Source organism: Sinohyriopsis cumingii, chromosome 17 (genome assembly GCF_028554795.1).
Source record: "Sinohyriopsis cumingii isolate HCF-2022 chromosome 17, ASM2855479v2, whole genome shotgun sequence".
NCBI lineage: Eukaryota > Metazoa > Mollusca > Bivalvia > Unionida > Unionidae > Sinohyriopsis > Sinohyriopsis cumingii.
Window position 1 is genome coordinate 72,091,338 of NC_142977.1, and position 18,206 is coordinate 72,109,543.

The 18,206-nt window shown below is 33.1% G+C and overlaps 1 protein-coding gene across 2 annotated transcripts in view; it reads left to right on the forward strand.

The window, feature by feature from the left end:
- LOC149779221 (DBH-like monooxygenase protein 1) overlaps positions 1–18,016 on the forward strand; it is a 63,283-nt gene extending 45,267 nt beyond the window's left edge. For both annotated transcript variants that reach the window (XM_089939792.1, XM_089939793.1), the window contains exons 2-11: positions 2,319–2,465; positions 3,229–3,408; positions 4,855–4,941; positions 7,479–7,664; positions 8,121–8,223; positions 10,889–11,055; positions 13,036–13,221; positions 13,659–13,718; positions 15,396–15,656; positions 16,236–18,016. In XM_089939792.1, the coding sequence (XP_089795918.1) occupies positions 2,319–2,465; positions 3,229–3,408; positions 4,855–4,941; positions 7,479–7,664; positions 8,121–8,223; positions 10,889–11,055; positions 13,036–13,221; positions 13,659–13,718; positions 15,396–15,656; positions 16,236–16,319 (1,461 nt within the window). In that variant the 3' untranslated portion in view covers positions 16,320–18,016. The remainder of the gene's footprint in view (positions 1–2,318; positions 2,466–3,228; positions 3,409–4,854; positions 4,942–7,478; positions 7,665–8,120; positions 8,224–10,888; positions 11,056–13,035; positions 13,222–13,658; positions 13,719–15,395; positions 15,657–16,235) is intronic.
- The last annotated feature ends 190 nt before the right edge of the window (positions 18,017–18,206 follow it).

An 18,206-nucleotide genomic window follows, 5' to 3' on the forward strand; every position in this document is an offset into this window, starting at 1 on the left:
TTACTATGGTCGGTACTTTGCATGTTTGAATGAAGTTGACTCAACAAACTTTCAAAATTAATTGCGCGCTTGTTACTCCTTTACTATGGTCGGTACTTTGCATGTTTGAATGAAGTTTGGTTTAAACGTGTGAGATGTTTACATGCATGGATTTATACATTCAAAGATGGATGGATATTACATTTGAAAATGGAATAAATATGGTTTAAGAAGAGGAACTTTACGAGGAACCATACAATTTAAAGGAATCCATGCATCGAATTTCAACACTTCAAGGTTTATGATTAATAACATCACAGAAATAGTTCACGTTAAGTGAAAGATTTTGGTTAATGAGGTCATCGATCAGGAAACAGTGACAAGGCAACGTGATGGATGACTGCGTGAAAAAGCCCGCCTGGACACACATAGATCCCTGACCCGTTTAAGTTGCGATGTTTTCACGTTCAAGCATCCTCCCTATCCACCCCTCATTAAATCAACAGGTGATAGATTGGTGTCACGAATCATAAAAACTATATATATATATATATATATATATATATATATATATATATATATATATATATATATATATATATATATATATATATATATATATATATATATCACCACAACAGATGTCCTAGTGTTTAACAGCAATGAAATATACCTTAACATAAGAAACATTGATCGCAGTAAGTCGAAATGTCTTAAGCGAGAACTGCAGGGTTAATCAAGTATTCGTTTCTGTGTTTTCCACTCACCCACTAGATTCCTACAAAAACGAGTTTTTCGAAAGGATTTATATACATCACAATGGCAAACAGTTACATAGTTCCAAAATCTGGTCAATAATATTTTTGTTTTATTTTCATTTTTCTTCTAGAAAGTGATATGATCCAAAGGTTTCATTTAAAATTCAGCTAGGCTGAGAAAAAAAACCCTAAAAGCAGCATCTAAAAATCAACGCATTCGCGTTCTAAAACCTTATATATAAACACTAATGTGTGTTTGTGTGTGATTTCGATTTTTAACGTAGCTTTAATAATTATTCAGTCATATCACTACGATGTCTGCAGTGTGGCAGCATATAGTGAGGTCTACTACTATTACTACTACTACTACTAATAATAATAATGAGGACTTTGTATAGCGCCTAATCTTTATACGCTCTAAGCGCTTTACAACACTAGACAACACCTATAAGACAAGAAACATAATATTATTACAAAAACAAACAACATGAAATTAGAAAAACATTAAAAAATAAATAACATGCTGAGAATATTTCAGGTAGGAAACATTATTAGGTCTTTAAGTTTGTTCTTGCTATCGAAATAAGTGAGTTTTGAGAGCCCTCTTGAATGTGATCACTATGTCTTTGTGTCTAAGTTCAGTGGGCAATTCATTCCGTGTTGCTGGGACTTGGGTTGCAAAAGAACGCTTTCCATATGACTTTATTTTCACTCATATCATTCTGACACCAGGCCATCAAGTCCTAACACTAACCTCTTAATGCTGAACGCCTAGCGAGGCAGCTGCTAGTGCCACATTTTAAAGTCTTTCGTATGACCAGGCCGATATTAGAACCCTGACCTCCCGCATCAGAGGCGAACGCTCTAACCAGTAGGCCATCGGAGTGGACTTATGTATGTATGTATGTATGTATGTATGTATGTGCCTGAACGGAAAGTCTGCACAATACTGACTCCATGGTGTAAATTCAAAATGTATATTTACACACTGGGAGAATAAGCTCTTCCAATTAAATGGAAAGAAAGATAAAAATAAAACTGACAGATGAGAAGTTTGTAAAATGTGTATAAAATATAAGATTTTGGAACAAATGCAGAAAATCTTTACAATAAGTCCACTGTTGACGAGAGATTCCCGATAATCGAATTCGTAAGAGATGACCTTAATACAACATCACTTTTTGCGTGGTTGAAAAAAATATAAAATATAAATTTCAGAGTTGAATAAAACTGGGTATAATTCACATCCAAAATGGCCTTAGTTTTGGACAAATGTCAGTAGAAATTCCTGGTCATCAAACCATATGCGATGTTGGTGAGACACCCCATAAAACAAAAATTGATTATAATATAATACGAAATAAGGACTTTGTGCATATATCACCAACAGTTAAGAAATGCGGTAAACGGTAGGCACGTAAAAACAAAACGAAACATTTTTTTAAATCAACTTGCAAATTATATAAATTGAGAAAGTAAAACGAGTACTTGAAATAATGGTAAATACTGAAGCACAAAAATTGCAATAGATCTACGTATAATTTGTATTGTTTGCTTTAAAGGAAAATGTTATTCTTTCAGGACTATCATACAACCAGCGCCACAACACCCATCATGGACGAATCACAAGACTGGTTCGTTGTTCATGGGTATGAAGATGACAGTGGTACCACAATCAGGTTCAGGCGTAAATTTGTCACATGTGATCCAAATGATGAAAAAATAGAGGTAAATATTGTTCAAATGTTTTATCCTGAGTCTTTTCAAAGTTAGAGAAGACGTACTTCAAAGAATGTTAGAAAGTTTATAGAAAATCGGATGGTTTAATAAAAAGCAAGTCTCTGGCAAGTTCTTGTATTTTGTTTGTCTGTTATATTGACATAATTGCTGCAAGTTGTAGAAGCCTGGGCTTATGATAACCACAATGAAGTTTGGTGGTTGATTGTATACAGGTATTGTGTTGGTGGTAGTAAAGATTATAACAAATGTTTAACTTATTTCGTTCAAAGGCAATATTGATACTTTCAACCCACAGAGAAACTGAAATAAAAAATTATGCAATACATGGCTAAGATTTTCTAGTTTTATACATTGTATAACTTTTCCATAAAATAAAATAGAGATGCGAATTCTGGGTAATCTTGTACTCTTATTTTGTTAAAATTTGAAATCTTTGTAATTATTTCGACTCATGTGTGATGTAGAAAGCAAGATCTTTGGTAATTTATTGCTTTTGAGAACTTCTTCACTTGACAGCAATTGATTTGCAATGATCAGTAAATATTTATCCTGTATGTGAGTCGTACACAATGGCTTCTTTCCGCAACTGCTTAAGACAAGAGCAAGTAAGAGTAAAGCTGACTCTTCTATTATATATCAATCCAAAGGATATCATACCTTTCACACTGGTAGTAATTTTCGGATATTTTGAATGGCAGCTTTATTTCATAAAATTGGGTTCAAATTATGTATTCTATGTCTATATTTGCAGGAGGGAACCGTTCACCTAATCTATGCCTACCATGATGTGGACCCAGATGTCCCTAACTTCCTGTTCCGGTATCACGGTCAAACCCAGCGTGGCTCCAAAGCTGTCCTTTTGATTGGCACAAGTTTTCAACCAAAACCATGGCCTAGCGATGCTGGAACGATTGATTTCCGACATAATAATGTAGGCAATACAACTGTTGTATTAAAAAATAGTACTTATTTTAGGTAAGCTAGATACACAAACAGCGAGTTGGACTGGGTGCATTAGCTCGGATAGATCAAATGATATAGAGTTAAGGAGATATTGGTTCGAGCCCCAGTCCATCTATTCATTTTTTTCCTGTTGTAGAAGCGAACAATTCAACGTACTAAATGACATAGGATTTAAATATTAACAAATTTTAATATGTATTGCTAAATTGTTTCATTATTTAAAATATCATTTCTTTTCTTTTGTTCATCTTCTGAATTGTCTCACATTGAAGAACATATTGCAACCGTTTTTGTGACGAATGTTTCAGCATAAATATTTAAATTTGTCTTTTTACTCTTTACAGATTCCAGCAAAACAAAATACTAATTAATATTTGTAATATTTGGTATATTGATAAAGCATTTTGTTTGTGGTCTGTTTATTTAGATCGTGAAGACTTATTATGGTTAGTTACTTTAATGCATCTTGCAATAAAAGTTGCAGTTATTTTTTGTGTGAATCAAAGGGTTAATAAATATAATATGACTGGAGTTTTAAAGATATTTTTTTCGTCAGTAACTGATTTTCCTTGAGGACTATCCTTAGAAAAAGTCTATGAATCTTACATTCATAATAAAATATCGTTCAGCAGAAATTAAAAAGTAAAATTCATATTGTCTTGCAGAAATATGTTTCCTATAAATCAGTTTTCAGGTATTTTTATTACCTTTTAAGGCATACTTCCTTTTTTTAAAACCATTTCCTGTTGTTTGTGAATTTGATTCTTTTGTTTATTCTTCTGTGCTGTTATGAAATCTGACCAACATATAAAAATATAATACGCAATAGGAACACCTTTCGGTCTTTCTAACAATGATCTTAAAAGCATATCGGAAATACTACAGTTGCTACTACTGCATACACCTATACCGTGTTCACAAGTTTCTCATGCGTACGTCACATATCAAGACCTATTCTTATCAACTGAGACGACACATTCTTATAAGAAGCATTTCAAAAATAGAATTTGCGAGCAATTTTCTTTCACTGAACTTCCTTAAATGGCACGATAATGCTTTGACACAGTTTTATTTTGCCAGGCGATCTTGTTGGCGTCACTGAGTTCTTCAACGTTTTCCGACGATTTTTTTAAAAATTTTTTTATTTTTGTAATCATCCTATCGAAATATTTATGTGGTGGAATGTACTAGAAATAGCCCGAAGAGTTCCGATTGATAGGGACACGTACACTAATAATTATAGTGAAACACATTCGTCGATCCGTTATTATCGTTATATTTACTTATCCGTTTTATTTTATTTTCGTCTCAGTCTTGATGAGTTTCGTCTTGGTGAAGGTCAGAGAGAGATAATATAAAACTACGCATCTTAAATGAAACTATTCTTACATTTGAATGATATTTGATATTACAGTACCAAGTTCCAGGATCGGAAGTCACAACATACGGGTGTACTGCCTTTTACCTTCCGACTATACGTGCAAAACTACATATAATAAAGGTCTCTATATCTTTCTGTACATCTCTCTCTTTCTCTCTGTGTATGTCTGTATATATATATATATATATATATATATATATATATATATATATATATATATATATATACATACATACATATATATATATATATATATATATATATATATATATATATATATATATATATATATATATATATATATATATATATATGCTTCCTTAACGCTGTGCGTTATGATGTGCGTTCCATGAAATGATCTAAGGTATAATTATCCGGTTGAGAAAAAAAATCTTCCTCAAATTGAAAAGACGAATAAACGGTACCCCCCCCCCCCCATTACAATAAACATCCTTTGTGACTCGTTTACCAGAGTAACCCCTTTTAGTTTTGCTATGTTTCTTTTTATGTATCCAGATAATGTTGATTTATTCACCATGGGAAAAAAATAGCTACAGCAGTCTTCATTTGTAACAAAATTATTTTAAAATTTTTTATTACACAGTGTAGACGTAAAGTAAATGTATTTATATTTTCAAGAATGCCAAATTCTGATCGTTTGTATTTTGGCCAACGCTTAAAATGAGAATCCCAAAGGATCTTCAATTGTGTTGAAGGTGCAGGTAATATACACATCATATAGAAATATGACGTCGATTGGTTCTTCATTGAAGCATCCATTATGGAAAACTTTGATTGTTTTGAATTTCATCTAAGTATGCATCGTTTTCTAACTATATCGTGCGGTTGTCAAACACTGGCGCGATTCCCGATACAAGTCATACCCCAAATTTCCAAAGACTTCTGTACAACTTCAGTTGTAAATTAGAAAACCCAATCTGTCCGTTTTATACATAACTTTTACTCTAATTAATGCAAGACCACAGTTAAAACAACCTGCCAAATATATATCAACCGCACATCTGCATGATTTCTCTTCATCCGGTTTCGGTACCACCAGCCGTTCACGCCGTAGAAACTATACGAGTATCCCCTAACACTGGGGATTATTTTAACTCAACCACCTTAGGCCAGTCAATGTATGCTTTCCAGGCACATTTCGCCAATCTAACTGAATGAAAGTTTGCCCCCATGGCGATATAAACGGTATCTGCCGAGTCCCTTCTTATTTATTCCTTTGTGTAATTTACCGGTTTCCTACCGTAAATACTGCCAATGCAGTCACACCACCAGTGTACACCACTAGATTTTAATATGGACTATCTTACTCACGGACATTCATTCGGTTTTAGCCTGCATTCACTGCTAGTGAACCATGGCATCATGGAAACTCACTAACACTTCACTCCGTGACGTTGGCACCTAGTAATTGGCTAATTATTTCGGGCTAAGGATATTTCCATTGTGCCAAATTCCAATAATCACACAAGTAATCACACAAATCTAAGAATTCCTTAAAACGGGGCGCTATAACCAAATGCGCATACTCCAACTTTATTATAGTCCTTTGTGTTTAGACTAATGAATAATATTAGCCGTTGAAATCGTTCGTAAAAATGTGAATGTGGTTCGCCAAAAGATGTAATGATAAAATATTATTGTTTCCAATTTGCATACAACATATAAGTCTAAATTCTAACTATAAAACATATTATCTCAATCAAAATGACCTTTATAATTGATTCTGCCCCACCGCTCCCGCTTCTAATTTTGATGGTCATGTATACGTTGAACCATTCACTTCTAACTTGACTTGTATTGTTTTATCTTTCACTTATGACTAATGTATTATACTCTTTACATTACATATCAATGATTGCATAGGTTTTAGGTTATAAATGTTGATGTGTGGGTTATTATATTCGTATTTTGATAATTAACATTATTATATTCGTATCTTAATAATTAACAGCATCATATTCGTATCTTGATACTTAACATTCTTATATTTGTATCTTGATAATTAACATTCTTATATTTGTATCTTGACAATTAACATTCTTATATTCGTATCTTGACAATTAACATTCTTATATTCGTATCTTGATAATTAACAGTATTATATTCGTATCTTGATAATTAACAATATTATATTCGTATCTTGATAATTAACATTTTTATATTCGTATCTTGATAATTAACATTATTATATTCGTATCTTGATAATTAACAGTATTATATTCGTATCTTGATATTTAACATTCATATATGTGTATCTTGATAACTAACATTCTTATATTTGTTTCTTGATAATTAACATTCTTATATTCGTATCTTGATACTTAACATTCAGATATTTGTTTCTTGATAATTAACATTCTCATATTCATATCTTGACAATTAACATTATTATTTTCGTATCTTGATAATTAACATTATTATATTCATATCTTGATAATTAACATTATTATATTCGTATCTTGATAATTAGCATTTTTATATTCGTATCTTGATAATTAACATTATTATATTCATATCCTGATAATTAACATTATTAAATTCGTATCTTGATAATTATTATTTTTATATTCGTATCTTGATAATTAACAGTATTATATTCGTACGTTGATGGAGTTTGCTTTCTTTTCTGTATGCAGACAGAGGCATCTATACAAAGAGGGCACGAAAATTTGATTAAGAATATTTTGCTATTGGCATGTAGACTTCCTATTTTCTTCCACTTACCACAATACCACGGCCTCAACTTTAACTGCCTTGATGGAACCATACCACTTCTACAGTACTGTGAATCGGTCTTTGCTGGATGGAGCGTTGGCGCCGAGGTGAAGAAAAGCTTGGTCCTTAAATGAACAAAATTTTCCCGACAAGTTTGGAAATAAATAAAGATATTCAAGCAAAACTTGAGTCACTAAAACTAAGGACACTGTAATGTCCCACAGTTGAAAACAAATTGCAGAAATAACGCGTCATTGAAAGGCATAAGTTGCATCTTTTTTGTTTCAGTTTTGGATTTTATTATTAAAATATTTAAAGGTTTAATTAGAATTTGATATTGGTATTGAAATTATGACGTATGACATCATTAACTAGTCGTATATATCCTGAAGAATTGTGTGTTGTATTCAATCTGTAGACAAAATAATAATTTAGCTTTTAAAATGCAGTTTCTTTTCTGGGAATTATATATTTGAAAATGTAACTATGTGTACATTTCTTTGCGAAAAGGAAAGCGCTTATTTTCTGGCATTCTTTGTTACTCTTTTGCCTCTTCTTTACAGCCGTTGTACTATCCGGAACACGTGGGCGTCTCAATAGGATCACCGGAAGATCCTGTGCTATTTGTGTTGCAGACTCATTTCCATAACCCCGTTCAACAAGAAGGTACTCATAATCTTGTTACATAAGTTAGTATATGTTAATGGTCTACGTTATTTCAGGAATATGTAATTAATCATATATAGTATGTTTACCTAGAGGCTTGCCGAAGCACAGGAAATGTGTTGGAAACCTGAAGTCAGAGCCTGATGGTTCAAATTCTGTATGTGTTCAGATGAACAGTCTAGCAAAGCAAACCAAGACGATGGTTATACATGTTTGATAAAGCAATTATCTACCGTTTTACAACAAGAAATTATTTTAGCCTAATATCGACATTAAAACAAATATCCATTGATTTTAGAAGTTTGCTTCGGATTCGTCTTGTAATAAGTAACATAATCCTCGCATGATATGGATCTTGACATAGGCAGATGGATCTCAACACGCGCAGGCTTATAAAAACTCCTTGTGTGATGTTGATATCAGCACGCACATGCTGACACCCAAACCAAAGACAAAAAACTAAAAAACAAAAAAATTCTCGCGTAATATAGATCTCGACACGCACAGGCAGACCAAAAACTTGTAACGTGCTATGGATCTCAGCATACATAGGTAGATCAAAATTTCTTGCATATTAAATGGACATTTAAAAAAAATATAAGTTAAGGGATCAACAAGAATATGTTTTAAACATACTTACAAGATGATATGGGTTACTGACTTAAGTCCGGATCGATTGTTAGTCTTGCTAATCAAATCACTGCCCATAGTCTGTTTTCTATCGTTTTTGTATTTTAAACAATAGTTTGATATTTTATTATCGTTAGCAGGCACGTATATAAGTCTTTTCAATTTCAATGATGTTTGTGTACTAACGTAGGAAATTAATTGATGAAAATTTGCGATCAGGCGAAGTAAACCAGAAGATAAAAGTAAAAAAAATGTGTTATATCAAATTGATGTTTTTTTGATTAAGGAGAACATAAACGTGCTTTATAGCCATGTGAAAAGCATAACACTATATACATGAACCCAACAATTATTTAAATATATACAAAAGCAATAATATTATCTAAACTTGTTCTAAATGAATCTCAGTATAGTACAGTTTCTATACGAAACTTTATAACATACAATCATACATGTTGTTCTTCTTGATACTAGTAATAATATCGATTTATTTTTTAGCACTGTCTGTTTCTTTGCGTTTGTTCAACGATATATATATATATATATATATATATATATATATATATATATATATATATATATATATATATATATATATATATATTGGATATCTCCAAAAAGCTGTTGCAAAATAGTAAATTCTAATGAAGTTCCCACATAATGCTTTACAAAATAAGCCAGAATTAAGTTACACTCCCCTTCTGGGACAGCAAAGGGTATCTACTGATCAGCACATATCATCAACTATACATATTTGATATAAACTGTATAGAGGAATATCTATTAACCTTATTGAACCATACTTCTATTTGAATTTAAGCTTTACCTTGCCTGCTCTAGCATAAATAAAAATTAAATTAAATGAACCATATGGACATGCCATACCAGACACAAACATTGGTTTCTATCATTATTTTATGCCCACAGTTAACGAAATTGAGAAATGATTTTAACGTGCAATGGAACATTTTGTTTTAAACATATGCAAATACAAGCAACTTAACGTTTTGTCTGCCTGTGAAATAGGTTTAAGACTATTTCAATCTGTGGTAGGGTGTCGGTTAGGGTTAGACACGCGCTGTCCAGTTCCGATGATTATAAAACTATGAACTCATTCATAAATAAGTTATCAGCCTTTCAACAGTAACGTCATTTGTGATTGAATGAAAAACTACTTTTCACAAGTAACGTTATTTGTGATTGGCATACTTACGACTGGCCTTTTCTCAACGCTAGATTTACTTCAAAGTTTGAAGTTTGTACCTCAAGAGTGTTTAGATTTAGGATAAATGTAAAAGATATGCTATCTGGATGTTAATATATGGCTTTCAGTATATGGTACATCATATTTATTTAGTGGTATTCTTGAGGTATAGCATTTTCCAAAAGTGTGACAGTTGAGTAAAGAAACTAAAGATTAAACAGTAACCCTTTAACTCTGACCTAGGCAAACAAGATAATATATCACATTGATTCTCTTCTTTCGTCGAATTAAATCATTTTGATTTGCTAAATGAAAACAGCGTTCAAAAGCTACTCAAGTTTCTGGTGGAATAACTACAGGGTGAGCGTGAGGCACACTGTATACTTTTCACACAGCGATTCAAATTGATGAAATATATGCAATGAAATGTCCTTATTTTGTTCGACTAATCAGTACATTTGGTGGACGAAATCAATAATTTTGATCAATCAGTACATTTGGTGAGCGAAGTCAATGATAATTTCCAACAATCAATACATTTGGTAGACGAAATCAAGGATCATTTGATAGAAATTGAATATATGATTATGTATCTTTACATACTTAAGCAAAATCCTTGCAAATATTGAATTTCTTTCTCTGCCTTTGACATATAGATATAACAAGGTGGTTTACAGGTGGTTTACAGGCAGTTTATAGGTAATTTAGAGGTAGTTTAGCACAATATTAGAGTATACAGAACACAGTGGAAGATTGATCAAATTTCTGTGACCACTTTTTTCAAGAGAGATTAGTGGGTTATTGCTTGTAAACTATTAACGTTCTTGACAGGGATAATCGACAGCTCGGGTCTGCGCCTAACATATACGAGGCAGCTGAGACGGTTTGATGCCGGAATTTTGCACGCGGGTCACTATATATCCAACAGACAGATCATTCCGCCAGGTGAACCAAGCTTCGTGACCAAAATCCACTGCTCGCGTAGGTGTCTAGAATGGGTAAGTTAATTAATGGATTCGTCCGTTTGTTCTGCGGTCGACTCTTACGACAATTTACACATGTTTTAAAGGAAAGACTAATTTAATCAAACTGCAAGTTACTAATTATGCAAGCATATTTTATTCAATTAGTTGTATGTACATTCCATCTGGAGACATGCTTTTCTAAGGTGAAATCATTGTTCTTGTGTTTCAGAGCATTCATTGAAACTCAAACTTTCGGAATCAACATCTATCATGAGATTTCATGTTATCCATCGTAGAGGTGACCCACAACACCTTCGGGTTACTGTTTAACTGACTTGGATTTGATATGAACTTTTTCAATAAAAATCGTATCTTGTTCTTTCGTTCCAATACATGTATGACTTGGTTAATGATTATGAGAAAGCCCCGTTAAATATCCGTCTTTCTCACATTTCTTCGCATGATCGTGTTCACTGTTAGAGAACCATGAAAAAAAAATCTCTAGTTATGATCATGTGACTGCTGTTTTTCATGACATGGTGCATACAAAATAGAAGAAAATCCTCGTAGATTTTCATTATCACTTGAGTATTTTTTCCACAATAATCAATAACCAAGATAAACAGTACTTAACACATTTGTGCCCCTACATTTTGAAGTTAGTTTTCAGCAAACAGGAAGTTTTGCACTGATCAATCTAGCAACACGTATTGATTCTTTAGTGTTCAGCAAACAGGAAGTTTTGCACTGACCAATCTAGCAACACGTATTGATCCTTTAGTGTTCAGCAAAAAGGAAGTTTTGCACTGACCAATCTAGCAACAATCTAGCCCCATGATGTCATCGCCTTTTACTTCCTCCATATAGTTTCCCTTTATCCCTTGCTATATATGTCTTTAGAATTTTCTTTCAGAAAAAAACTTTCCTTTTCAATCCTTTCTTCCCTTTTCTTTAAAAAAGAAGTTATATGTTTTTTGTTGAAATATTTGAAATATAATTTGAAATTTTCTTTGAAATATGGCTGTTGTGGGGTGAGAGGAGGGGGTATGGGTATGGCATCGGCTCGCATTTGCGCTACTCGACCTTTCGGTCTGTAATACCGATTCCTCCCTCCCCCTCTCTCCCCCCATTCCAACATAAATTGCGATTTATCAGCCTGACGGTAAGTATCTGTTCGTCGTAAGACGTATTGAGTTCTTATTGTGGTTAATATTCTTATTTGTACCACGTATCTTATTTAAAAATCTTTATCACCTGTCCACAGGATATCATCGTAGTTACTATATAGTCTATAATTTCTAGAACGATTTGGTTTTCGTAGTCTACATCTATGAATAAAATGTTATTTTGTTATACTTATATTTTTTGCATATTTCCATTATTAACTTTATCTTATTATGTTTAGTTTTATCACATTGGGCAATCATATGTAGTTTGGTGAAGTTCGCTGTTTTACACAAAGGGCATTTCGGCATTATCCTGATCATACGACGTTTGATTGACTGAAAATTTCAATTTTAACTAGGCACGCAATTTTCTTTCGAAAGTTATGTCGAGCGCGCGACTAAGTTCAAATCTATCTGGGCGGAGATAAGTGCGCATTAATAATGATGTCACTGTGTAATGACAAATCTGCGCTTGTTTATTTAGTTTGGAATACGGTATTTATTTATTTACGTTGTTTCTTGTAGTGTAATTTGTCTATATAATTAAACCTTAGGTAGAATAAAAAATGAGCATATAATAAAAATGTTACTGCGTTTGTATGGGAAAATATGAACTCGTTTTGTCGCAAAGATATGCTGCACTCCCAAGGTCATGCAGTATACCATCCCAAAAGCTCGTTCATATTTTCCCATTCAAATGCAGTAACCTATAAAGGGTGATGCATTTTATGCGTGTTTTTGTTGGTTTACGTGGTTTGAAAATGGAAAATCAAACGAAAATATTCTTAAAAAATATGCCAAGGGGTATTAAAAGATGCAGTATTATTTTTAGTAATATTATTTTTAGGGAATGCGTTCCGTTCAGGCAATACGGGTTTTTGGCGTCTTCTTCCACACCCGTGAACTTGGAAAGTCTGTGAAAGTACGGAGCGTTCGGAACGGTACTGAGTATCAGCACTGGGCATTTGATAAACATTATTCACCCGCCAATCAATTTTATCGTCTGCTGTCCAGGGAAGTTCTTGTTCAAAAGGTAATTCCTTAGCTAATCAATTTTATCGTCTGCTGTCCAGGGAAGTTCGCGTTCAAAAGGTAATTCCTCAGCTAATAATTTTTATCATCTGAATTAAATTAAAATGTTTGGAGCTCATATAATTAGGCATGAATTGATCTTCGCATCCGTACTGTTCCGAAAGTAAATTGCAAATTACTATAACATAATTTGAATAGGAAAGGTGACAGGTCCAAACCTCTCGAGTTTACTGTACGATATTGAATTAGCAACGAATCTATCTCTTTCTCCCCCATCCCGGATTTACACAGTCAGACAAAAACAGACACACCACGACATATACATACATAACGTTTTGCGATGAATTATTAATCATTCTAAGTGCTATATTTGTAAGTGCAAACTTTTGATGTGGTTCTTTAGAAAGGAATGACCATACATGATATTTTACATTTTAGGGGGACAGTATACGAATTGATTGTGAGTATGATTCAACGTCGAGGGACAGAGTAACTATGGTAACTATTATGCCGATATATTCACAATATATAGTTTAGGTTACTACATTTACTTGGGAAAAATAGCGCACTTTCTTAGCTATACTGCTCAAAGTTTCGAATGTTGTATACCTAAAACCCGAGTTCGTATTTTCCTGTATAAATTTAGCAAACTTTAGAAGCAAAATAGAATGTAGATGAGGAGAGTGTAGTGTGATGCTTTATTTTTACTTCGGAGGTAAAGAAATAAGTTTAATACACTGTAACGTATGTTTTTAGGAGTAAATCAGTTTTGATTGGTTAATTTAGATTAATATATGAAGCAAGTCATATGCTGTGTAATTGAGTAGTGGGGATCATTTCAGTGTGTTACCGAGTGACAGTTTACGCTAATACGTAATCTCTCTCTCTCTTTCTCTCTCTCTCTCTCTCTCTCTCTCTCTCTCTCTCTCTCTCACACACACACACACACACACACACGCGCACATTGAAGTTAAATATATCTCAGTCAGTGTGATTGCTTGACAATGTACGCAAGCCACTCTTGTTCTCTATAAACTCAGATTCCTAGACAATGTTGCAAGCAATTTAATTTGTGTATTCCCATTTATTTATTTATGTTAACACCCCATAAAGGTAAAATGGCGCTGTAATGACATACTTTTCGTGAGAACATCCCAGACCCCCCTAAAATCTGGAAAATACATATTCTCTGATTTGTAGAAGAAAAAGAAAACATTATATCCATTATAATGAGGAGAAAGAAAGAAAAAACACATTCTCTGGTGGAAAAATATATGTACCGGCTCAAACAAAAACCCAGTTCCAAACCAAGAAGTGCAAATGGTCAGCCTTTAATATATCAATGCGTGAAAAAGAGAAAAATCTTTCATTGAATTGATTTCATAAATGAGAAATATAAAAAATCTGTGTCGGGCAATATTTCACTACTGTCGTATTTGGTAATTTTAAATACATCAATTTTATTCTTGTAATGTTTAATTTTGGCACCGGAGAAAAGTGGTTAGAAGTTGGTATACTACTGTAGGATTGACTTTCGTTATATATTCGTACGGTACATTAGCCCATGGGGTAACTTAAATTCATAATTAATTCATTTTTCAATAATAATAAGTAAAATAATATTCAGGAGAAAATAACATTGCTACCGAAATACTACGTCCGTTATAACACTAAGAGTGTCTTAACTCTTTGAGGGTGATTTCATTGACTTAAATGTCTTTAATGACTTAAATGCTTAAGGTGCACGTTAATAGGCAAAATAACGATATGAACTTTTTGAAACTCTTGTAAAAAGAACTCTTATTGTGAGTGAAACATTTTGCAAGTCGATGCTATCAACCGCGTTATAAACGTTCATGGATGAAAACCAGAACATAGTATTGGTGATAAGGATAGAAAGAACTTCTTTCAGTAATTCTACTGCAAATATTAGATCTGTAATATTAAAGGTGGACACATGTATTTTTCCATATAAATAAGAATTATAGATGATGATATTTGGGCATGGAAATAAAATTCATTTCTTTGTTTGTTTATCCTATATATTATTTTAATAAATACTATGTTTCTAATAAAATCGTTTAATCTTTGAATAAAAAAATCCACACTTTCTTGAAGCATTTATTTTTTTAAATGTTTATTAAATACAGTCTGTTTCCCTTTATATACTATAAGGGAGGAATAACTTTAGCTGATGAGATTTGCCGAGTCATAATCCTATACTACCCTAAGCAAGCCATAGACAGCTGTTTCGGTTGGTCCGTGTACAACAAACTAAACGACGAAGAGGGAGAGATAATCCCGGTCTCCGAAACCATCCGTTACCTCTCCTCGGTCAACTGGACCAACAATAACATCATGAGAAGAAACCTCAAACAGGCCATCAATGATTCGGATGAGAGAACTATCTGTTTCTCTCTCTATCAGGAACCAATGGTAATTTAATCTCTGATTAGTCTGTGAGTTTTTTTCTTCTCCGAGTTGATGTAAGAAAGTGCCACAAAAAATCCTAACCGTTGCTTTATCCATTTAATTTTCTTAACTGTATCTGTTCACGAATTCGCTTTTTGCATATTTGAAATGGTGGTCTGGGTCATTAAGGAGCATGCACAGACAACGTCTGATAAAACAAATCATGTGTTCCTATTGGTGAAAAGCAAGTACATAATCAGAGGAGTTTTCATTTGTCGACCTCTTAATGTGTAGTAATATATCCTAAATAATTAAATCCATATGTAGCTATTATTACGTACTCAAAATATCGCAGAATCATTATAATGCTAAACAATTATTGCAATCCCATTGTCGATAAGAAATATCAATTTTTATTTTCAATAGCGAAGATACAGATAACATTGTTCTTGTGACTTTCACTATTAAAGGGTTAAAATTAGCTTCACAAGTTTCGGTAGCTATCCCCCCCCCGTCTGTCTGTCTGTCTCTCTCTCTGTGCATGCCAGTTCTTTATTTCTCGTTAGTTGAAGTTTATTGATTTACTTATTTATTTATTTACAGATTGCATTTGACCACTCCAGCCCAGCTTCTATACGGAATGAATACACATCCAACTCATTCAATTGTTCTGCACAAAGCCCTTAACAGCTTGAGAAGCACTCACTGCGGAAAGTCCAAAACACAATGCCGAGAGTGAAGATACGATGGGCATTCAATAATTTGTTTCAGTTGTTGATAAATTTAGCGAAACTATACTGCATAAACGTTTCATTATATTTATTCAATTTTGCTATGCCATTGTCTTAAAAGCTACTTTATAATATTGTTGGTTTGATTTTAGGGTCATCCTTTGTTAGACCTCAAACACTGCATAACATGTCCGAAATACAGCAGCTCCAAGGTCATACGACAAGGTCATACGACACGTTTCCGTTTAAATGTACTATTCTTAAATTTGTAATCGAGAATAAATGCACGCACAAAGCAGGATTAGCCAGCTCAGTACTGGTATAATTTTACCATGTCCTGCTAGTGCTCTGCAATATGTGACGAAAACAGATTTTAGGTGTTCCTATAATCCATTTTGGGGCTTTGCGTATAGTCATGTATAATGAAACCTATTGATGTCATTCTTACTTTGTTTTAGAGATATTTGCTTGACAAGTCTTTTGCAATCAGAACAATACACGTAGTTAATATATTTTGATATGTCACAATCTTTGGACGTCCATCGTCATTTGTCGGCAAGAGAGCTTTATTGTTTTTAGGTTTAGAGTAATAATTCTAGCATTATTTTATATATAGTCTTCGTGAAACCATTGCTCGCCATAAAACTATTGCACACCTAAACGAGCTCGGATTTCCCAGAATCTTTAATACATCTCACCAATTTCATTAAACCATATTGTTGAGGTATTCTCATCTTTAGCTACATCATGAGCAGTAATGCAACTGTTTTCCCCATCATGTTTTCAATAACATCAAATAACTGTGATTAATGCTCTGTTAAAGATCGTTTGTCAGTGTTTCATTTTGGCTTAGTGGTCATTGAAACATTTAGGCTTAGTGGTAAATGGCCTATTTAGGCTTAGTGGTGAATGGTACATTTAGACTTAGTGGTCAGTGGCCTATTTAAGCTTAGTGGTCAGTGGTAAATTTAGGCTTAGTGGTCAAGGGTCAGTGGTACAATTAGGCTTAACGGTCAATGATACATTTATGCTTAGTGGTCAATGGTACATTTAGGCTTAGTTGAATAAGAGTGATGGGCTTCTTTCACAAAAGTCCTGATGGAATCTCTGACTCAAGGCAAATATGGTTAAACTTTCCGTTATTAATACATATTAATGTTGTTCACATTGTACGATGTACGTAATTTATTTGCAGTTTATTTTTGCATGTGGCTTGAGGCTAGACTTTGCAAATTGGGAAAGTGTTATCCATTTTTCAATGTAGATAGGCTGAATTAAAATATATTGTAATAAATTGTTAGCAGAATTATGATATGTAAATTAATCATTACACAACATATGGAATACGAACCTACCTCTTAATAATTTGCTTTACAAAAATATCTGTAAAGGAATGTATTGTAGTCAATTTTGTGACAGAAATTGTTGGATGCCCATTGTTCACCGAGACTTTTATTATTGTAGAAATCATATTAATCACAAATCATACGGGAGTATGTCATACAAAAGATATTGGTATTCAGGATATACATGTTGTCTTTCATATACTTGATACAGTTATAAGTAGGTCTTGAATTTAGGGTATCTGCTGGCCTAAAATGAAACGAATATATGATAAAGAATAAAAGTGGAATAAATGTACTCCGATGTCTTTATGGTATTATCGTTTCGTGTTTGTTTTGATATTCATCATCTTATATATTAATATCCACATTTTTCTTTCTGTATTTCGGTTTTTGTGGCCCGCCAAACAAGAAACTGCGAGTACGAAACTCGATGCGGCATCCCGATCTTTTAAAAACTCTTTTCTTTTGTATATTGATGTTCAAGCCTGTTTGAAAGT